Here is a 24,152-nt window from a genome sequence, read left to right on the forward strand (position 1 = left end):
GATGTCCCTTGAAATCTCGCCGAACAATCGAAGACAACATGTATCTTCCCAGGCTTTTGGGGATGATACACCCCATGGTGTGGGATGTACCATGCTGGAGTTTTCTTGATGTCTTCTTCTGGGACCCTTTCTGCATCTCCATGTGTTATGATCTCATCCATGAAGGTCTTGTAGTCTTTGTAGAAGTGTTTGTTTCTTTTCAGCTTCCGTTCTAGGCATCTGAGACGGTGGATGGCGCACACTATGTTATCTGGTAAGTTGGGTCTTTCGTTCTTGAATGGCAGTGACATCTCATAATGACCATTGTCTTTGAGCCTGATGCCTCTTTCCATCTTTGACTGGAATCGGAGATCCTCTTGAGAGATGTGGCTGTCCTCCAAAGACCTTTCGACAAAGTCAGATTCCAGCACCTTGATGACGTCTGCAGGTGAGACTACCTCTTTGACTTGAGTTCTACAGACATAGTGAACTTCGCTTGTGAGGTTTGAAGAGGACTGAAGACCAGGCATCACTTGGCTCACAATGACCTGGTGACTTAATCCAATTTCATCTCCATAGTCGAGACATGGGTTGCCATAGCCGACTACGCTCCAGCCCAGGTCTGTTCTCTGAGCGTAGGGCTGATTTTCTTTACCAGGCACTACTTGCCTCGGGACAAGATCTTGAGGACATTTATAGCCAATTAGCAGGCCCACGTCACAACTTTGTTAAGGAGCAATCTCGTCTGCGATGTGTTCCAGATGAGGCCATGCCTTTGCAGTCTCTGGTGTGGGAATATGATCTCTGTTTGCAGGGATGAAATCTCTCGAGTAGGTCACTGATAGAGGAATTATCTTGTCTGAGTAGAATCCTCTCACTTGTAGTCCAGTCAGTTTCCGACAGGACACAACTGTGTTTCTTGAAGCCATTGTGGAGAGCTTTAGCTGAACTGGTTCCTTCTTTGTGTGAAGAGTCTTTGCCGTTTCTTCCAGGATGAATGTCGTGTCGCTTCGTGTATCGAGGAGTGCATACACAAGGACTTCGCGATCTGGCTCACTTGTGACTGACAACCACACTGGAATGACTGTAGATGTATGAGTGTCTTTAACATTCTGTATAACTCTATTGGATGTTGCCTCACGTGATGATCTTGCTGCTTTATCTTGTGGCCGATCCATTTTCCTTTCCCTTGACCTGCCGCTGTCCCCTGCTCCACTAGGCCGTGTTGACATCCTTTCTTCCTTGGTGCGATTATCATGGAGGCAAGCTGGATGTCTTTTCACACATATCGCAGATATTTCGGTTCTCACAGTCCTTTGAGCGATGGCCAAACTTCAGACAGCCGAAACACAATTTCTTCTCTTGAACAAACTTGACTCGCTCTGAAATAGTCTCATCCATAAATTTTCGACACTTGTGTAAACTGTGACCTGCCTTCTCACAGAAGACACAGCTTGTGGTAACCGCTTTCTCATCTGAGTTAGTTGCCAATACCTTTGCTCCATGACATCTTGTCTTTGAAACCTTGATCTTCTCACTTTCACTTGGTTTCAGAGCATGGAGGGATGTCATTGGGTTACAGGCGATTTTGGCTTCACGTGTGAGAAACTTGACGAACTGGCTAAAGCTTGGGAACATGTGACTTTGTTCTTCCACTTCTATTACCTTCCTATTCCATCTTGAGGTCAGCCAGTCTGGAAGTTTAGAGAGAATTTTCTGATTTTCGTTGCAGTCGTTGAGTACTTCAAGACCTCTGATCTGAGACATGGCCGCCTCACAGCTGCGAAAGAAGTCAGCGAGTTCTTGAAGTTCCACACTCCCTTTAGAGCTTATCTTGGGCCATGTGTCGAGCTTATCTCTGAAGGCCTTGGCGATAAGGAATGGTTTGCCGTATCTCTCTTCTAGGATGGTCCACGCTGCACAATAAGCTGACTCTGTGCGTAGCAAGAAGTACCTTTCAATGGCCTTTTTGGCTGGTCCACCCACGTACTTTCATAGATAGTATATTTTCTCTTCGGCTGGTATGTTTTTCCTGTCAATAAGTGTATGAAAGGAGACTATCCAGTCATTGAATCTGAGTGAGTCGCCGTTGAAGGTTGTTGGTTCAGGTACGGGAAGACGACTCTCACTGATGGACTCTGCGAATGCTTTAACAAGAGCTGCAGCATTGTCTTCTTGTTTTGGTTGTGTCAGAGAGTGAGGTGGGGAGCGATGCTGCAATAGGCTACTTTCATGCTTGACTTCCTCATTCTCCTTCAGAGGGTTACATTGATGGAGCAGCCCAAATATTTCTTCATCTGAGCATTCACTTCGTTCATATACTTGCTGTCTCGACTTTGCAGCCTTTATCTTTTTAATTGTCTCCAGTCTTTCTAGTTGTCTGCGCTTGGCTTCCAGCACCCTTTGTCTTTCTGCATTTTCAGCCCCTTGTTTGGCTCGTAAATTGGCTGCTTCAGTTTCGAGTCTTTCTAGTTCTGCGATGTGACGTTCTTGCTCTAGCAGTACCTTTAAAGTGGCTTCATTGGCAGCAACTTCAGCAGCAGCATCTTGTCTTGCAGAAGACTGGCTTGAACGAGATGTTATTCTTGAGTGAGCTCGAGAATGAGCAGATGACTCTGTGCGTTGAGACTTGATGCTTACTTTGTCTGAGGCTGCAGCTTCAATTACAGACTCTATTACTTTCACCACTTGTTCTTCACCCCCTCTTGTCTCTAGAAGAGCCTTTGGAGTCTGGATGATTGTTACTGTTTCGCAGGTGTCTGCTCTGCGACGTGTGTCTTGGTCAGGAATGTCAATGTGCCTTAAATCTTCATAAACAACGTTCAGATTATCTGAGGCGTTGCTTATTTTAGTGATGTGGTTGCGGAGCAGGTTGTTTGAGCAATGTCCACTCAGCGCTTGTTTGGCATCCTTAGCGATAGCTTTCCACTTCTCGTAGCTCACACTGAAACGGTGTGCAAATCTTCTTACTTGCTCATCGTGCAGTTCTTGGCCCTTTTCCGTAAACTTGCTGACTCTTTGGCTTCTTTGTGGCTCTTGTGAGGAAGTGTGGTTATCTCCTGTGCCTTCAGCAGCTTGTGGGTGCATGTCTGTGCAGTGCTGCTGCGCGTCTTCACCTGCACCCTCTTTGTCACTCAAAGAAAAGCTCAAACTCTGACATTTTGCTTTAGTTTGCTTTTAGTTGAGTAATTACCTTGTTTACAATAATCTAAGTTAGGTTTAATTTAGCTTAAGCTCAATTGAGTAGTTATTTTAATCTGATATATGAATACTCAGCCTTTAATTACTTGCAGCTACTGACTTTAAAAATTACTCTCTGCAGCTAAATTAACTTGATTATCCAAAATGAAAACTTTAACTGTATTCAAAGACTAGTATAACGGTTAGCTAACACTTTGCAATCTATGGAGCTATGGTATTGCCTGATAACTTGTTATAGTTATATATGGCCGGATTTAAAACTTAAATTACCTTTGTTAATTAAATTGAATTTAAATTAAATTTAAAACAAAACAAAAGATTAACTCTTAGTTAAACTTGTACATATACCACATTATTAATAACCATTCACTTTTCGATGTCTAAATATTACCAATTCTGCTTTATTCTTAGTACTAATAGTTCTTACTAATATTTACATCATACTCATCAGTAGACACAATATCAACACAGTAGCAATATCTATGAACTTCAATTTCTGAAAGGGTAAGTAAGCAAAACAACATTAACTTAAGCCTAGTTCACACTACATGATTTTAAGCCCGATTTAAGCCCGATAGGCAAATCGTTGAGCTCGCCGACAGGTCAGGTTGTTATCGCGTGCAAATCGCGGGGGATTAGCGGGGGATGAACGCTCGCCAATCTGTTAGTATGAAAGAGCCAACAACGCATCAAAGACGCTCGCAGACGCGTCGCCGAGCCTAGAAAAATATCTAGCATGCTAGATATCCAGCGCTGTCGCACGACTCAACCTCACTGTTTTCATGAGCAACAGCCAATCAGAGCAAGGCATGGGTTGAGGTCACCGGGTAAATACGCGGGTAAATACACGATTTTTGCCATCATCCAAACATAAACATGCAGCTACATCTCCGATATTAACATGCTGTACTCACCTCCAACTCTCTCTGTAGCACAGACAATCCCTGCTGTTCGCGTATGCGGATCCACTCGCCCATACTCTCTTATTTTTTCTTTTTTTGCGTTTTTTTCTCAGAGCAAATCATCGCGCAAACAGTTTGCAGCACTAGTTTCTGTCCATATTCGCGGCCGTGTTTGTGTTCTTCTTCGGCGCGCGTGCATTTTCGCCTCATGTCCGGTTCGCGTGATTTTTCGTGACAAAACGTGGTTTGTAGACAAGATAGAATCGTTGGTTGACAGAGTTGTTGTCAACTCGTGTAGTGCGTTACCTCCTGTTGCGGATCAATCACGTTGTGTCGTATGGTGTGAACAGCTCAACAACTTGAACACTCCTGATTTCACAGAGAGCAAGTCATGTAGTGTGAACCCCACAGTTCAGCCCCACGTTTTAAAATCATGTAGTGTGAACTAGGAATTATGTGAAATGCAAAGAAATGTCTCATTCTCTTGTGCAGAACGCTTAATGTCTCTGAATTACAGCTTAATTTGCGTTATGAAACCTGATTCTTCAGTGGGCACTGCGTCTTCTCGCGCTGGAATGAAGGCGCGCATGTTGCAATGTGGAGATGTCCCTCCGTTGCTGTCTGTGAAGGCGCGCGCTGCGATGTGGAGATGTCTCGGCCCAACCACGATTCGCACTCTCCGATGCCGTCTGTGAAGGCGCACGCTGCGATGTGGAGATGTCTCGGCCCAACCACGATCCGCGCTCTCCGATGCCGACTTCCTCGCCTACTCATGCGGAGCAGTCGAGTTCTCACTGTAGCTCCCTCAGTATTCAACACGAAACACGAGGTCTTGTTTAAAATACAGGGTTTATTTCTCCAACATATGTCAATCCTCAACCCGTGAGAACTCGGTTGAAAGAGAGAAAAAATAAAAGGATAATAAATACAATGCATGTATGTATGTCTTGAATACAAATTGTGACGTTATTGTTACACACTAGATAACACAAGCATTCACACGAAACATTACGGAAAACCGGATACAAAAGAACATAACTCGTAGGCTGCTTTCTATTAAGAGGGGCTAAATCTTTAACGTCTTCCTTCTTGTCTTCCTTGCCTCAGATAATACGCATCTACCCAATAAACACTGGACGTCGGATAGACGTGCATATCATGTCTACATTGGGTCCGTCGGTCCATGACCAATTCTGGAAATCTATACGACGTCCAAACTAGGTCCAATATTTGGACGTCCAACCATGACCCAACTTGGAAGTCATGTTGACGTTCAACATTTGACCATTGAACTGGGTCATTTTTTTGGACCTCATTTGGACGTCTATTACAGGTGCAGGAGATGTAAATGATTAATATGCAATTTGTTTTATTTACAAATATCAACATTGTTGTTATCAACATGATTAATACATATGATTACAGATTATTTATAATTATTTAAGATAATTTTCCAAAAACTCCATTTGATCGTCTCTGCAGCATGTGATAACTGGAGACGCATATTGAGGTGTAATGCTGTAGCTCAAACAGTAGAGCGTTGGTGCTTGCAATGCCAAAATCATGGGTTTGATTCCCAGGGAAAGCAAGAACTGGTTGGAATGTAAATGTGTAATGCAATGTAGGTTCACTGTGGATAAAAGCGTCTGCCAAATGCATAAACGCAAATACATGTTACAGAAAACATGTCCTCCACCCTTTTGAAACATGGGACTACAGCTATAGAAGTTGTACAGAAACGATCTCTAAATTTAGTCTAAATTTTATGTTGAAAAGATGTCCACAAACAACCAGATTTGGTCCCACGGATGTCAACATTAGACGTGCAATAGACGTAGAATAAAGACGTCACCTGGCGTTACAAAACAACCCCTTCAGTGGACCGAAATTGGACGTCCAAAAATTACATAGAAAAGACGTCACTCCGACGTCACATTGCTCAGTGGGTAGATATGTTTTATATTCTTAATATTAACCTAGCCCGGAGAGCTCTTGTGATGCTATACTTTTAGCGCTTCACTTGCAGGTGTTTTGTCCTATTAGTTACGTGCGGACACAAAATCGGCACTAATTAGTTCCGCTTCTACGATCTGTTATTTTTCAAGTAGGAACCAAAAAACAGTAACAACCTAACTAAAACTGTGAGGCAGTTACACCTATTACACCTATCAATTAAGATCAATTAAGCCAAAATAAAATCTCAAATGAGTCGACGCTGCAACCCGCTGCTCATGCACGGTTCTCAGCTTGAAAGCCAAGGGCCAATAAAGCAGTCAAAAGATTAGCTTTTAGAAAATCTATATTCTGTATTTGAGCTGCAAGTCATGTTTCCACAGCTTACTATAAAGACACTGTGGCAAACAGGATGGCCGAGGGACGTGAGAGCGGTGGTGCGATTGCTAATGAGCAACACCAGTGAAGCACACCGGTCTCGGATCTCTCACGGAAGCCTAAAGGGGGAGCGACGACGTTGATGATCGAGAGAGGAACAGGCCTGGTTTTAGGTTGTGTTTTGGTTTTTGTATTTGTATTTTATTTTAGCCAGCATCGTCCACGAGGGGCTGCTGGCGGTATTTTGGTTTGTTTGTTTTATTTTAAATAAATAAAGTTTGTTTGAATGTTCGCCGGTTCCCGCCTCCTTCTTCCCTGAACATTGCTACAGACACTTAAGCTCATTTAATGACACCTTCACGGTTAGCAGCTGCTAAAGTGTTGGCCTTGTCCTTCACAGCAAGAGAGACATTTAAATCCACCAGACTGTATCGGCAATAAAACTCTGCTTTTAAAAGCAAACATCGCTGATTGAAAAGTTCAGAGAGACAGCATGCAATTTTCTAGTGACCTTTAAAGCAACTAAAAACTTGTGAAAAACACATTCAACAGACAACTACTGTGTGAATGATGTTATGAATTATTATTACTATTGAGAGTGCATCTGTGCAGGGATAAATCATATAGTTTGATGGCCATGCCTGCTCCAGTCGGACCCTGCACTTAAGCCTATAATTTCGTTTTTAAAAATTGAATTATGTATTTAACAGTTGCAGAATGGATTCATTTGGATTGATTGGATTGGATTTCAAAACTTAGATTTTGAAATGTGTCCCCCCTCCCCTCTGCTCCTTCTCGTATGGTTTGATGCATAAAACAAGACTTTTCGCCTTTCTGTGGACTTCCTTTCATTTCTATGGTTTTTGTTTAGAGTTTGGGATCTGCCGTTACAATACACCATCAAGTAGTGATCTTACCCTCTTCATTTACATGTTAAACATCTTCTCCATGTTGGCAAAAGCAAACATACTCAAGATCTGTCCGGGGTTAAACTCCCTTGGGCTCAGCACCGGATCCTGATGTCTGTCAGTGGGTTTGAGAACCAGGCAGATAATAATTTGTGAGGCATATTCAGCTATTTCAGCACAGGTTATTCCATTTCCTCCAACCTCACAGCTATCTTCAATATTTATGAACCTGCTAGATATGGTTGGACAGTCTGTAAGATTATAAAACACTGCAGTCTAGCTCAAAGAAATGGAGGCAAAGACCAATGTGTCAATGTGAAGGCTGCTCAAAAACTGTAAATGATTCCTTACGGTGAACATTTTATGCATCTTTTAAAAAAAGTAAGACTTTCTTAGGGCACATATCGTCGCTGTCGGGCGGAATCCTCGTATCTCCAAAACCATTATTTTTCAGGAAATAAAAAAAAACTGCATATATTTTGAGTTATTAAACATTGTATCGTTAAAGTTGGTATTATACCTTATATTGCTATTATATACTGTTGTGTACCAACATTAACACAACATTTCCCCAAAATCATGTTTAATCGGCGATACGAGGTTTATGACTGGGGAGCAGGGAGATACGAGTTTACGCTGTCATTGATAAGAATGGAACGGATGCAGACTTCGCTGCTGCCAGCAGTGTTCATTAAAGTCCACGGTCGCGTTGAGCCTTTTGACGAGACAAGGCATTAAGAGCTAATCAAAGCTTATGATTGTGGTTACATATATCTTACTCAGCTCTATTTTAAAAGTTTATGAGCTATACTTGATGCAATACCAAAAAAACGAGCTGACTAGGCTGTCTAATAGGCGGAAATTAGCCTAATCTGCACACAAACTTACCTTTGTGGCTCACAGGCTTCCTTCTGCACCTAAGTATTACAGCTTTCGATTTTTAACAAAACAGGCTTTCTCAAATGTATCTAACCTAACTATTTTCTCTCGTTATTGCCTAAACAGACAGAGTTATCCAAAGATAGGCTTACTTGACGCCAGTAGACAGACGTTTTTTTTCTCCCATAAGAACACTAGTTGGGGTGTTTTACATGCACAGTGCCAAGAGAGGGAACTTCGAGTCAGTAAAATAATAATAAAAACAATAATTGAATGGTGGTATCCAAAACATTCAATTCAAGTATTATATTATGTGCATTTTAAATCTTCAATGCACATTTATAATAAGCCTAGCAATAAGTAGACATTTAAATCAATAACTGATATCATAGTTTAACAATAAAATAAAATATATAAGCCCCACGAAAATCACATTAGCTATCTCACCTAACATGACGACAAAACCAATACATAGCGGCTACCTAAGTCAACGACAGGCAATTTTTGCGGTTTAAATTAAATTTCCTCGTCAGAGACAAAACCATGGAAGATTTCAATCAACAAGATAAGTTAACTTAGCTAACTTACCGTCCAATGCAAGTCCTAGCAGAAAGAAAAATCCACCCATCCTCAGAAACAATACATTACACTATACTAGCACTACCATTACTTCGATCGAGATAAAACTGTTATATATAATATATAAACTGTTATTATTTAATTTATATAACTGAATCATGAATAAGGACATTTACCTCAGAGGACGTGTTGCTCGACGAAGACTGCGACTTCCAATCCTGAGGAGAAAAAATGCTGCGAAGCTCCCTGTGTGGCGGCGCCAAGTAAAGAAGGGGTGTCTTTACGCGGTTTCTCAGACAGTTGAAGTGTCCAATGGAGTTAAGAGGTTTGCTCACAAGCTATTTTCAACACTTTCGATTGGTTAATAATTTGTAAAAATAACAGACCCACGTGGAGACCATCGATTTGTGAAAAAATATGAAATTGACCAAATTTGGACATACGAGGTTTCCGTACGATATACACGACAACAATGTACAAAATCGAAAAAGTTTTTCCTTTGCGTTTTTCACATACAGATGACAACGTTGTCAAAATGATCTTGTTCACACGGATCTGCGAAGCCGACTAGTCGCTGTATTCTGCTGCCAGGCCAGTAGATGGCGATGTCACTTTGTAAAGAAACAGTTTTCACACATTTACATTTTTGTAGTTTACATGGAGACGATGACTTACTGTTCTCAAAAAACATTTTCAACAGTTTTTAACCTAATGTGAATTAGATCTTTCCATTCCTATTTAAGTCAATATCTTCAGCAAGGGTTTTTTACTCCTATAACATGATGAATAAAGACTGCCCAACAGGTGTGTTTTTGTAAAGGTTTATTCAACGTATGATGGTGCTTTAAATTGAATCGCTATATGTATCGCAATTGTAACTACTGTGTACATGCAACACATGTATTGTAGCCTAAATGGAAAAAAAGATATAATTAATTTCAACAAATTTACTAGTAGCCTTGCTGCATCTATTGCATCCTCCGTATAGTCTCACTGACATGCCAACTACTCAGAAACACGGTACCTAAAGAAATTTGAGTTTCCCCACTTAGTTTGTTGTGGTATTAGTGTGCGTTCAGCTCTTTCCAAAATAGAGATCGCTAAGACATGTGACCAACTGGGCGGCAACGTCATCAGAACGCAAAGAATTATGGGTAGGCTATGTTTGGCCCGTTTACATCGGTTTACATGGGCTGGCATAGCAGGCTAGTGTTCTGGCATGAAAAAATAAATAAAAATAGCGTGAAAAACAGAATATAATCCTACAAAATGCAACGGGCTAAAGAAAACATTGTCGGACCATACCAGAAAACTGTCGTCCGTTCAAAAGTATGCTAAAGTTTTAAGCACCACACTCCTCGCTCTCTCTCATCTATCTGCATGCAATCGCAATTCATGTCAAGATTGCAATGCTGGAGTGTGTGCGTGTGTGTTTGTGCGCCCGCTAGAGAGAGAGGCGCGGGCGCGATCGAACTGTGTGTGTGTGTGTGTGTGTGTGAGAGAGAGAGAGAGAGAGAGAGAGAGAGAGAGGCGCGATCGAACAGTGGAAACATAAAACATACTCCCTCATTTTGTTCATAGAGGTTATCATTCAAACTGCAAAGTGTTTACTTATATTTGTGTAACTTACACTCGCAATAAAACACAACATTGTGCTTTTGTCACACTCTAAACTCTTGTCAAGCTGTAACATACAACTGTCACCCAACCAAACACACACAGTTTTAAAAGCAACATCCAACCCCATTTCAAAACAGTCTGTGGGTTACATCTTTTGGACATTAATCATATCGCATTGGTTTTCATTTCTTTTCTTCAGAGCAGTTACATATTCTACATTGATTAAAAAAAATCAGATGTGTTTTTAATGGTAGTATAATTTTATACGAAAATCAATTATTTACCATTCAGATGAGAATAAAGTTAGGGTTCATTAAAATTAAGGAAAACAAATATATTGATCCGTTCTTAAAGGATAATTCAGGTATTTAGCACTTTGAGTCTATTTTCTAGTTTGTTTTGGATGAACTAAGTTAAAGTAGTGGGTAGAATTTTGACGATGGTCCTGTCTCGACTTTTTGAATCTTTTAGAATCGCCTCTGACCGCTTCAGAGTGAGTGTCTACGAGCATACACAAACATGTCCTTAAAACAACCCGTAATGTTCGTTTTCAAAACTGTGCAAGAAGGACTATTGCAGTTTAAAACACAGCAGCTAGAGGGCATCTTGAACACTGCGTTCTTCCCTCCATGCAATCAAGTCTGGCGCCTTCTGTTTGTGCCGCGGATTCCCAAAATGCTTTGCGTTCACCACTGGTAATACGTCACGATGACGTCACATTAGCAATCTCTATGACTGGAAAGCACAGGTTGTTTTGTTAATATGAGATTAACAGAAGGCCAGTCTGACATGCAAGTGCAAATGACACCTAATCCAACATGCACTATTAAATGATAAGTCTTCTTAATACTGGGCAATTATTGTAGAAATGTTTTGTTTGCATACACAGAAAGTGACTTAATGCACGCACCGGTCTCATACCTGATAGTGCGAGAAGTTTATATCCCTCCGCCTAATTGATAATTCACCCGACCTCATCACATACACGCGCCCCTCCGCGTGTGTTCCTCCGCGCTCGGGGACACCGACGCCCACTCGACCGACACGCGCGCTCAGCTGCCGCGGTTCACTGCAAGATCTGATGAGTGCATAGAGCAGACATGGGCTCGTTTGGGGAGATGCTGTGGATTTTACACTCGGTGGGAATTTATGCCCAAATCAGCGCGAATTTGGCGGTGGACAACCACGTATCTGGAAACGGTAGGCGTGAGGAGGAACGGGAACTAATGAAACTGTAGGCTATTGAGTCTCGTGGGCTGTGTCTCAAATGAGCTGCCTACCTAGATTGCGTTTCTGGGGCATCATAAATGCGTGAACTGATTCAGAACGCAAATATATCCTGTATGGATAGGCGGCTTACTAAGTTTTGAGCTTCTGTTGTCGATTTTATTAAGGGTTTATGAATAGAGCTTGACACCATTGTTTTTGAAAGTTTCTTAAACTGCTGATATAAAGTTTCTTAGGAAAGAAAATATGTTTTATGATAACGTTAGATAATATTAACTGAAATCGGTCATAAAGCTGTTTAAACTCAAACCAAATTAAAACATATGACTGTGGCAAATCTTCAAAGATATCATTATTAGGCTACTATTGATTTAAAATTTAGCCTACCTTACCATTTACTACCTAAATTGACTTTTTCTAGCAGTGCTTTGTTTGATGGTAACACCTTAAAGCTGCCTTAAATAGAATAGGCTAATTTTTGTAAATCATCTCCTCAACTAAAATCACACAATTGTAATTTTGTATGGGTATTAAATTAATAAAACCACGCTGGCATTCATTAAGACGAGACAACTACAGTAATGAAAGTTTGATCTGTGCTCTCATGATCGTTTTGAGTATTTTCTGAGACCGTTGTGAATTTTTTTTTCAAATGTCAGATTGCCACAGGTTTGAAATGTTACAAAGTTATACATAAATATATATATATATATATATATATATATATATATATATATATGTGTGTGTGTGTGTGTGTGTGTGTGTGTGTGTGTGTGTCTGTGTGTGTGTGTGTGTTAAAAACAATGGTTAAATATCTTTGTGCTGTTTCATGTTTTGTGTTTCATAATTGGTTTGTACAATGCATCTTAATGAACATTTTTAAAATACAAAATATATTTATATTTAAATAAAAAGCTACTATTAATGGCAGGGTCCATTAACAACATCCACCAACAGTGGAAGTGACAAATATTCAACTATAGGCCTATATTTTGATCTATAATTTCAAACAGACATAAATAGAATTAAGACCCATTCAATATGTCTTTAGTCAAATTTAATCCAAACATAACTGAATTGCAGTCCTGCAAGGATGTAACCGGCTGGACAGAAAATAAAGTGTAAGATCTAAGGGTTTTCCATGGTCTTCTCCAAGCCTTCATGGGAATTCCTCTGACGCTAATGTTGTGACATGATGTCATCATGGGCATGAGCAGCACAAAATTCCCAGTTTTCCTTTTTCCACTAGCTAGTGTTGACATTAAACTGATGCTTAAAGTCCCCATGAAATCAAATTGACGTTTTTGGCTTTTAGTATGAATATGTTAGATTTACTGTTATCTATAAGCTAGTGTGCTCCAAAACAATGACAAAATTCACATTTAGAAGATAATTAAAAATGTACAGTCTCTCACTCCCGCCAATATGGATCGATGATTTTGATGACATCACTCTGCAATTCAGCTTATCGTCCGATTTTCTGTCCAATCAAATGCTCTCTAGAATCTGAAGCTCCGCCCCCTACATTATAAACAGACACTGAAGCTGAAATCACTTTTTCACACATTTATTATTTTCTACATGGTGAATGGCACATAGTGCACTATATAGGGGATAGGGAATGATTCAGACAGTGTAAATATGCTTTCCATTGGGGAGAATAAAGTCTGGTTTCACGTTCATGTCACAAGAACCGCCGCAGCTCCGGTCCAGAGACACGACACACACAGCGGATCATATGATCGAGTCGCCACAGACCAGAAAACATATCGAACCCGACTGAATTCTGCAGAGAGATACTGTATTTTAAAGCGATATGGAGGAGAAACAGTGGTCAATACAGTGTTCCTCTCATCCTAAAATACACATTATACTAACAGCTTCTGTGTATACAGGCCCTCTACTGCAGTCTTTAACTGTGACTTCTCACAATATTGGAAGACCTCTTGTACCTTATTTCTTAATTTATCAAACACAGTAACAAAAAAAGCATGCACAAATGAAAAAGCTTTCACCCTTTGGGCTAGAGAGCAATTATGTATTTAACGCAGAACAATGTAGCCTGTAATATTAGAGTGAAAAGATAATTAATTTACTAATTAATAAAATAATACAATTATTGAATGCATAATTAACTTGATTTGATTGCACGAGCATGCAATTAAACGCATTAAATTACTTTAGTGAATTTCCATGGAAATGCATCACTATGAAGAACAAGGAACATGCCAAGCAATATTCCTGGGAAATCAGTCAGGGCAAGTATATAGGATGATTTCTAAAGCATTGGCAACCCCAATCCAGTAACTGTAGCATGCAAAGCATAATGCTGTGGTAATGCTTCTCTGCTGGAAACCTCTTAAACATTGAGAACAACTAAAAGCAAAGAATGAAAAGAAAACGTCCTACAATCCTCAAATGAAAGCGACAGTGGAACGGATTAAAACAGACACTTATCACGGCTTCGGACAATTCTAGTATACACTTTATATTACTATGTGAAGCTATACTGTGTGTTTAAAACCGTATGCGACATTAGTACACTACGATGTTGTCACATGACCTCAGTAGTCTTTGTCGAGCAGCATTTCAAGAGTGCTGTAAAACAGCAGTTATCATATTCTGTGTTTGTCCCGGATTTTTCATTGACTTTTTCTGCATGTTTCATCAGTTCGCCAGTATGTGGCTACAATGATTAGTCTTTATGAGTGAGTCAAAAACAGTTGATTCATTCAGGAAGGAAACAAGTGACTATTATGAATGAGTCATTGAATCATTTACTCAACAGGAATGATATTTTTGTTGGTGGAGCAAAAACAAACTTCTGTAACTGGCAACATTGTGTTTAAAATGCAATTTATTATGAACTTCTTGTTAATTGAATGCATGACATCACATTCAGAAGCATGCTGTTTTTCCTCTTGCTCATCTAATATATTCTAAAACATATCATGCTATATTTGAACACATACTGTTTTTTATTAATCCAGGAAATAATATTTCACTATATTTTTCACTATAATAATAATAATAATAATAATAAAAATACAAAATATTATACATAATGTACAGTACAAAGAAAATAAGGCTTTTATTGTGCAAAAAAGGATACATCAACCAAAAATAAAAATAAATAGTTATAAGGGAAACAACAAATCAAATACAGCTGTTATAAATTGAAAATGTTTTTGCTGAATGCAGAAGTTGTTCTGAAGTTCTCCGGTTACCAAAAGAGCAGTGTGAAGATGTGCAGTGCTTATAAATGGTTATCTAAAAGAGAGATGACTGTAACTTCTGCCACTGGTGATCCTCTGGATCTGATGAGCATATACAGCTTTTTCAATCAAGATCTCTCAAATATGAGTGTTAGCACTGGTCAGATCAGCTCTCAGACAGTAACGCTGCACTGGATAATAACCTTTATACAAACCGGATAGAGACTGTGCATATTAATGACCAGAGAAACTGTCTTTCTCTCTCCAAACAAAGACAACAGATGGTCACACTGTACATTCTCATTACAGAGACAAAGAAATCGGGGAGTAATTACAAAGATACAAAGGGAAAGGTGTGCGTGTGTGTGTGTGTGTTTGTGTGTGTGTGTGTGTTTCACGAGTTCACTCTTACGAATGATCAGAGAGTAAATGGTTCTGTGTATTTGGCGTGCTGTCCGGGGGGAGGAGGGCTCGGAAATTAGGCCCGAACCCAGAGTACTCCCCCCGTATCTCTGGTTAGGAAGATAACCAGGCAAGTGTTGATCATTAGAAAGTGTTCCTCCCAAACCTTGTTAATACAACTTTGTGTGTGTGTGTGTGTGTTACTAATGTTGCACAGACTCAAAATGCTGGCATTGCCACAGTGTGATATCTTGAGCTTTGTTGAGTGCAATAGTTTCAGATCGCTGTTAAAATACCAGGATATCAAAGATCTTCAAAGTTTTTTTATGCCAGGCAAATATAGTGAAGAACGTCCCCTAGCGTTAAAGCAAGATGCCGAAACCGTGATGCATGAAAGGAGGTTAAACGAATTAATATGTGAAAAAATGTCTTGAAATAAATGCATACTCTACACAACATCCTGGGGTTTGCGTTAGGCTATTACATAATATAATAGTTTGCAGTTATTCCTTAATTATTTATTTTATGTAATTTATATTTACTAAATAATTTTTTTGCAAAACACCAAAAACTTACCTATACGTACAATTCACTGCAGTTTACAGCTTTCATTGCCTTTCCAGACAAAGTATGATTATAGGGGAAGATTATTGATTAATATTCACTTATGTGAAAGACTTGAACAATAGGCCATCAGACTGTGTGTTTGTGTGTATGTGTGTGTGTTTGTTTTAGTTTTATACTAATGAATTAATAATATTGTTTGTCCTCAAATGTATCTGCTTAATTCTCCAGTCCTGTTTGCAATTCGTTTTCTTGAGCATTGGACTGTCAGACCTCTAGGCACACACATGCACACTCACTCACTCACACACACACACGACTGAAAGTATCCGTGTGAAGAGATTCGTTTTAATCTCTTCTCTTCAGCTCTTTTCACCGAGGTTCCTCGTGACATGGTGTCTCAGGCTGGAGATGATGTGGAGATGTCGTGCTCCTTCAGAGGGTCTTCTTCATCCTCATCCTCGTTGGAGATCCAGTGGTGGTACACCAGACACAGCAGAGACTGGGCGGAGCCACACCCGTCGACAACCAATCAGGAAAGCCGATTTGATTTGTTCAAATGTTTTTGTTGTTTTCATCTATTAAAGATGAATACTTATTCTTTCAAATAGATTTGGTAGATTATCAAGCAGTTTGTTTCTGAAGAAAACCATTTTGGACCATTCATATCTTGGTGGAGAAATTATATTTATAATTATAATTTATTCAATACCAGTTATAAAGTATAATAATATTTCTAAATGAACAAGTCAAATTTTAACCAATATATTTTGCTATGTTTTTTTTTTTTATCATGTGCTGATTTTACAAACCATGTGGCATGTCCTGAGATTTGTCCAGATAATTAGTCTTCGCTTTAGTTTTGATATGTTGATGTGTCTACAGGTGATTCCACAGGAAAACACACCAATGGGGGCGAATAAAATAAGTGTGAGTTTTGCATTTAGAAATGTCTTTTAATTTGACTTAATGTTCAGGTTTCCATATGCATTGTTTTCTGATTTAATGTATGTTGCTTTATTCAGAATTTTTCGATAATAAATATAGGCTATATATATATATATATATATATATATATATATATATATATATATATGAGAGAGAGAGAGAGAGAGAGAGAGAGAGAGAGAGAGAGAGAGAGAGAGAGAGAGAGAGAGAGAGAGAGAGAGAGAGAGAACTAATACGTTTTGCTTTTCTTGTGGAAATACTGATGCTCATAAACATGATCATTGTATTGCATCTCTCTGCAATTCAGCTTTCTTAAAGGGGCTATATGTAAGAATTTTCATGTATTAATCACGTTGTTATTGCTAATGTGTGAACAGCTTGTAACAAACAATACCTTCCCTTACTTAGTTTGTCTATGAAAGCCTGTAGACTGATTTTTATATGAAGGATTCGGGACGTTTTTGCCGGGAAATTCAAAGGATGTGACGGTTAGCCTCTCTATCGTTCACACATGAAATTAATACTTACAATGTTCATGATAATGAAAGAACCATTCTGTACTGTAATGTCAAAGTGTCATGCAAGGAAAAGGGATTAATTAAAACTATAGTCTCACATTAGCATATTGTGATAAAGTTCATTATTTTCCATAATGTAATGATAAAAATTAAACTTTCATATATTTTAGAATCATTGCACACCAACTGAAATATTTCAGGTCTTTTATTATTTTAATACTGATGATTTTGGCATACAGCTCATGAAAACCCAAAATTCCTATCTCAAAAAATTAGCATATTTCATCCGACTAATAAAATAAGTGTTTTTAATACAAAAAAAGTCAACCTTCAAATAATTATGTTCAGTTATGCACTCAATACTTTGTCGGGAATCCTTTTGCAGAAATGACTGCTTCAATGCGGCGTGGCATGGAGGCAATCAGCCTGTGGCACTGCTGAGGTGTTATGGAGGCCCAGGATGCTTCGATAGCGGCCTTAAGCTCATCCAGAGTGTTGGGTCTTGCGTCTCTCAACTTTCTCTTCACAATATCCCACAGATTCTCTATGGGGTTTGTTGTGGCAAAAATCCTGTTAAACATCATCACTGCGTAAGAGACACTCAGAGTCAAATTAATAAAAAAGAAAAGTATTTATTCTTGCAAGAATAGGTTCAGTCTAGTACACAGAAGTTACTCTGTGCAAGAGAGTGACACCCCACAGGAAGATATGAGACAGCCTTTATACTGTTTTCAAGGTTCCTCCTCACCCACTGTACCTTTCACCCACCCAGATAAGGTCCTTACTGCTGTTCAGTTTCTACTTAAAGACACAAACTAGTACTGAAATAAACTGGCCAAAACTGACCGTCCCTAAGGTCAGAGGTCCTGTCCCATATGTTCCTGAAACGTCACACACAAGCACGTACACAAATATACTTTTATACATTGAATAGGTTCTTTCTCTTATGATACCTGTTTGGGATCAATGACTATTAAAATTTCTACTACAGGTTCAGGCCAGGAGAGTTGGCAGGCCAATTGAGCACAGTAATACCATGGTCAGTAAACCATTTACCAGTGGTTTTGGCACTGTGAGCAGGTGCCAGGTCATGCTGAAAAATGAAATCTTCATCTCCATAAAGCTTTTCAGCAGATGGAAGCATGAAGTGCTCCAAAATCTCCTGATAGCTAGCTGCATTGACCCTGCCCTAGATAAAACACAGTGGACCAACACCAGCAGCTGACATGGCACCGCAGACCATCACTGACTGTGGGTACTTGACACTGGACTTCAAGCATTTTGGCATTTCCTTCTCCCCAGTTTTCCTCCAGACTCTGGCACCTTGATTTCCGAATGACATGCAAAATTTGCTTTAATCTGAAAAAAGTACTTTGGACCACTGAGCAACAGTCCAGTGCTGCTTCTCTGTAGCCCATGTCACGCCTGTGCACGTTGGCTCTGGATGTTTCTACTCCAGTCTCAGTCCACTGCTTCCGCAGGTCCCCCAAGGTCTGGAATCGGTCCTTCTCCACAATCTTCCTCAGGGTCCGGTCACCTCTTCTCGTTGTGCAGCGTTTTTTGCCACACTTTTTCCTTCCCACAGACTTCCCACTGAGGTGCCTTGATACAGCACTCTGGGAACAGCCTATTTGTGCAGAAATTTCTTTCTGTGTCTTACCCTCTTGCTTGAGGGTATCAATGATGGCCTTCTGGACAGCAGTCAGGTCGGCAGTCTTACCCATGATTGCGGTTTTGAGTAATGAAACAGGCTGGGAGTTTTTAAAAGCCTCAGGAATCTTTTGCAGGTGTTTAGAGTTAATTAGTTGATTCAGATGATTAGGTTAATAGCTCGTTTAGAGACCCTTTTCATGATATGCTAATTTTTTGAGATAGGAATTTTGGGTTTTCATGAGCTGTATGCCAAAATCATCAGTATTAAAACAATAAAAGACCTGAAATATTTCAGTTGGTGTGCAATGAATTTAAAATATATGAAAGTTTAATTTTTATCATTACATTATGGAAAATAATGAACTTTATCACAATATGCTAATTTTTTGAGAAGGACCTGTATAATCTATATAGTCTCAAATATACTGTATAATCAAACTATCATAACAGTGTGATATTAATGTGCTCATCTGTCATCATGATGCCGGTGAATCTCATATCTGCTGAAAACATCCACATCTCTATGATCAGATGATTTATGAACTGCTGTTTCTCACCGCTGGCATTTTTGTTGTTTTGTTTGGTATTGAGAGGAAAGTTGTTTGCAGCATGGACGGTTTCTGCATGTTCGATAACTGTATATCACTTCAAAACCCAAAGAATGAAAAATACCTTCGCCGTGAGTAACATTAAGGATCACATTCAGTCTCTTGTGCGTTACGTGTGCACGAGCAGTAAGAGCTGCTGCAGTTCACTTTAACGGCCACCAGTGTCGCTATAACACGGGTTTCTGAACTCTAGATACAGCCCATTTAATTCCCAAACTTAATTAGCTGAATGTGAATGTTCAATAACCATATTTTATATTTGCTTGAAGGTGGTAAAAGTGGTTGGCAGCAACATCTCACATAAGCTCCGTCTATCTAGCGTCAAACGATCCGACGAGGGGACGTACGAGTGTCGAGTCATCGACTTCAGTGAAAGCCAAACCCAGCGGCACAGAGTTCAGGCATATCTGCAGGTACAACAGAAGATTCATATCAATGTGCAGAAAGAAGAAGAGAAGAAGACATCAAAGCAGAAAGCAGGTCCTGAAGACCATCAGATGATCCAGCATGAGGAAGAAGCGGCCCATCGGGTTCATCAACAACTCCACGAGAGGAACAAGACCAGAGCGGGAAACAAACACCAATCAGAGACACAGTGACTGTCCTGTTGAAAACTGCACACTATAAAGAGGAGAGGAGATGAAACTAGGGCAGTCCTGATTTTACAATACACGTGTCCTGACAGAGTTTGTCCAGATAATTATCCCTATCTTTAGTTTGATTGTTGTAAATAATTTTTAAACTGGCATCGTTGTGATTTGAGCTTTTTCTATTATAAGGAAAGGAATGTGTGGATTTAAAGCGATAGTTCAAGTTAAAATTAGAATTATGTAATTTTCTCACCCTCATGTAAAGTCAAACCTTTATCTGAATTGTTTTCTTAAACAATGTAATAGCTTACTCACTTGTTGAAATCTGAAAAGCCACTGCGGTCATCTTAAAAACGTTCTTAAAAGTCCTTGGCTCAGCAAAAACATTATTTTGTGGAATGTCAATATAAAATGGTCTTTTTTGAAAATGTCAAAACGCAGAAAGTTTTGTGTGATGGGTAGGTTTAGGGGTCGGGTTAGTGTAAGGGGAGAGAATATACAGTTTGTACAGTATAAAAATCATTGTCTATCTATGGAGAATCCCTACAGGAAAACTCAACGTGTGTGTGTGTTTGTTTGTTTTATAATAGAGCTGTTTCTAAATGTGCTTTTACACTAATGTTCGACAGATGTAGCCTACTGCAGTTTTCTAATGTTGAAGTGATTTTAATGATGATTCTTCTGTATATCTAGTTCTGCTTTAATGTTACTTATGGAATTAGATGTTTGAGTTGTGTAACTTTCTGGAATTTCTGAAGACATCTCTTGTTTCAGTTAGCCTAAATAATTCATTTTACCTATTAAAAGGAATTACGAAATGCTCAACTCTGATTGGCTATTTGTAGTTGTATTTTATAATGTCTTAAAAGGCTTTTCAAAGCTTGATTTATTGTCTTGTGTTCAGAAATATGATGCATGTTTTTGTGTTATCCCGATGTATTGTGTGTTTGTCTCATATGAGTATGTTCTCTGAATCGAGCATGAAGGAGACACTGACACCCTCAGGATAAACCTAGAAACTCCAGATGCATTTTCTCCTCTGGTGCAGAGGGTTTCAAACTTTTAAATGACCCTCAAATGTGACATAATTACTTTAATATCAAAGCATTTTAAGTAAGGGTAGGTGATTTGCTCCAGGAAGATTTTGAAAAGTCTTGTTCACAGACTTGTGGTTGAAAGTCTCTAATAGAGTGGTAGCAATCACTAAGTTAAGTCTTTGTCTGTGTGTGTGTGTGTGTGTGTGTGTGTGTGTGTGTGTGTGTGTGTGTGTGTGTGTGTGTGTGATCTGTGATCTGTGATCTGTGGAAGGTGTAGGACCATAAAAGGTTCATCCAATCATTGCAATCTGTCTGAATTGCCTTAAGTTAGCTAATGTCCCAGTAAAAACTCTGCAACAGTGACTATATTTTTGCAGACTGACTGCTTTGGACACGCAAGAAAACACTGTAAACATATTTTTTAATTGCATTGCACCATTTGAACAGTATTTAACTATAATTGTGTTAATGCCAATCTCTGTGTGTTTTGTTGTTGTAGGAATTAATTTGGTTGTGCCACGCATGTTATTTCTCTGCTGGAGATTTTGAAACGTATTACTAACCTGGTCGTTTATATTGAATAGTAGCCTAATATGTTTTGGAGTGAAAGGATAATGAATGAAGAAATAAAATAGCTGAGCTGGTGTCTTTATTTATAATTTTCGATTCATTTCTCCATTTGACCACAGAGGTCAGTATTCACTACTCGCATAATGACATTAACTTCATTGGAAGGATAGTTCACCACAAAATCAAAACCCTTTCATTATTTACTCACCTTCATGTCTTTTAAAACCCAGGGACACAAACTATAACCTATATCAATGAAAAGGGTTGTTGTCCATAGAAGTTTTCTTTAGCCACTTTCAGGCATCGAAGTTAAATGTGACTCAATTCTCAGCTAGTATGGGAATGAAATGACCACTTTGCAATGTCCCATGAAAACCTGCATATATAATTGTACAAGAAGAAATGCACTTTCTGATATGATTTATAGGGCCATCTTTTTAAAATGTAACCCAAAACAAATGGATTTCCTGGTTCATGACACGAAAGCTTGATTTCATGACCATGAAATTTGCAAACACTTTATGAAAGCGCTGGTGCTGGTTCTCTCTCTCTCTCTCTCTCTCTCTCTCTCTCTCTCTCTCTCTCTCTCTCTCTCTCTCTCTCTCTCTCTCAATGCTTTAAGGTAAGCAATGCGATTTCTGAAAAACAGTCTCCATCCTAAATCTCACACTTCCCTACTATATAGTAGGCAAAAGAAATATGTCCTAGTTCACAGTACAGGCAAAAAGTCCCCAGATGAGCTACTTTTTTCAGGTGAGATTCTGAAGTGTGCGATTGACACTTTACTATTCCATGAGGCCACGGGAGAGGATTTATGAATGGTAGTGAAGCGACGTAACTGACGCTGGTAGTGTCACATGATAATGACAATATGGCAAATGTATTCATACTACACACTCATACTACACTGAACAAAATTATAAACGCAACACACTTGTTTTTGCCCCCATTTTTCATGAGCTGAAATCAAAGATCTAAGACTTTTTCTATGTAGACACAAAAGGCCTATTTCTCTCAAATATTGTTCACAAATCTGTCTAAATCTGTGTTAGTGAGCACTTCATCTTTGCCGAAATAATCCATCCACCTCACAGGTGTGGCATATCAAGATGCTGATTAGACAGCATGATTATTGCACAGGTGTGCCTTAGGCTGGCTAGAACTTAAGGGTAATTCTTCAACTATGGTACTCTTTGAGCTAGACAGTTTCAGAAAATAAAAACATTTCTACAAAAAGTTGTTTAGTATCAGTTGGTTTCTCAATCTGTCTAGAAACCTTCCCTTAAGTTGGCTATTATGATTTGTATTGAATAATATATATATATATATATATATATATATATATATATATATATATATATATATATATATATATTGCCATTTTTATCTGACAGTCCAAGAAAACGGTCATTTCCATCACATAGCAAAACGTGTTTTGAAGAAAAAATAATTAAATATCTTCTGTAATAAATATATTTGATTAAATAGCACACACATCTTTTTCAGAAATGTAACTGTAAATATTGTACAATGTTTACACTAAAAACACCTAAAACTAGATCACTGGAACATTTCATTTACTTATCATAGCTCAAAATCATGTATTTCTTAAAGTGTATACACATATCATACCCCTAACTGCACAATTATCAACTCCACTGAATATAGTTGGTTTGATTGTATGTTTTTTATATTTTTTACTTTAAAATATGTGTTGTGGTGGGAATGACATGGCGTGGCGGAAAAGACAGTGTGTGGCGGAAATGACATAGATAGGCAACTTCCAATTAAAAACTATTTTTCTACTGCTCTATGTGGTGAACCAGATCAAATCAATAAGCAACAGCATTAGTAAACAAAAACATATCAATATTTTTAAATGAAAAACAATCCAAAAAATAAAAAAACAAGAATATGGGCCCTATCTTACACCCAGCGCAATTGACTTTGTACACTGTATCATCATGTATCATCCGTATTTCTGAGAACCGATTATGAAGCGCGCCTGGTAAATCCGCCATAATAATAACAATCCGCCATGCAACATGCGAACCTGCTCTTAAAGGGTATGTTGGATGACGCTCTGATTGGTTTATTTCACGTTACGCCCAAACCACACCTATGAATAATGAAGCTATTTCAGACCAACCCCTTTTAAACTTGCGTCGGGCGCAAGAGTCATTTATCCCGCCGGTAAAATAGCAACAACGCCCAAGACCCGCCCAGGAAGTTACTTGTGCTTCGCGCTTGACACTTGTGTTTCAGATCGTTAAAATAGGGCCCTATGTGTTAAAAATCAGCAAATCATTTATTCACTGCTTTCTGCATGCTGAACTTGGACAAACTAGTTCAAATCAGATCAAACTAGAGCAAACCCTTTATGACATCATTACCTTAATATAACCTTAATATACACAACAC

General features: G+C 38.9%; 1 protein-coding gene across 1 annotated transcript; it reads left to right on the forward strand.

Annotated features, from left to right (window-relative positions):
- The first annotated feature begins 11,436 nt into the window (after positions 1-11,436).
- On the forward strand, positions 11,437-20,949 carry vstm2lb (V-set and transmembrane domain containing 2 like b). The gene is made up of 4 exons (XM_077200004.1): positions 11,437-11,599; positions 16,174-16,340; positions 16,690-16,737; positions 19,804-20,949. The coding sequence occupies exons 1-4, from the start codon at positions 11,500-11,502 to the stop codon at positions 20,131-20,133; spliced, it is 645 nt and encodes a 214-aa protein (XP_077056119.1). The 5' UTR covers positions 11,437-11,499; the 3' UTR covers positions 20,134-20,949.
- The last annotated feature ends 3,203 nt before the right edge of the window (positions 20,950-24,152 follow it).

Source organism: Siphateles boraxobius, unplaced genomic scaffold, assembly GCF_051911475.1.
Source record: "Siphateles boraxobius isolate OS27281-9 unplaced genomic scaffold, OSU_SipBor_1 41, whole genome shotgun sequence".
NCBI classification, from domain to species: domain Eukaryota; kingdom Metazoa; phylum Chordata; class Actinopteri; order Cypriniformes; family Leuciscidae; genus Siphateles; species Siphateles boraxobius.

Coding starts and splice junctions, on each gene's coding strand:
- vstm2lb (XM_077200004.1), top strand. CDS start 11,500: ATGGGCTCGTTTGGGGAGATGCTGTGGATTTTACACTCGGTGGGAATT. Junction 11,600..16,173: donor CAACCACGTATCTGGAAACG/GTAGGCGTGAGG, acceptor TCTTCTCTTCAG/CTCTTTTCACCGAGGTTCCT. Junction 16,341..16,689: donor CACACCCGTCGACAACCAAT/CAGGAAAGCCGA, acceptor TTGATGTGTCTA/CAGGTGATTCCACAGGAAAA.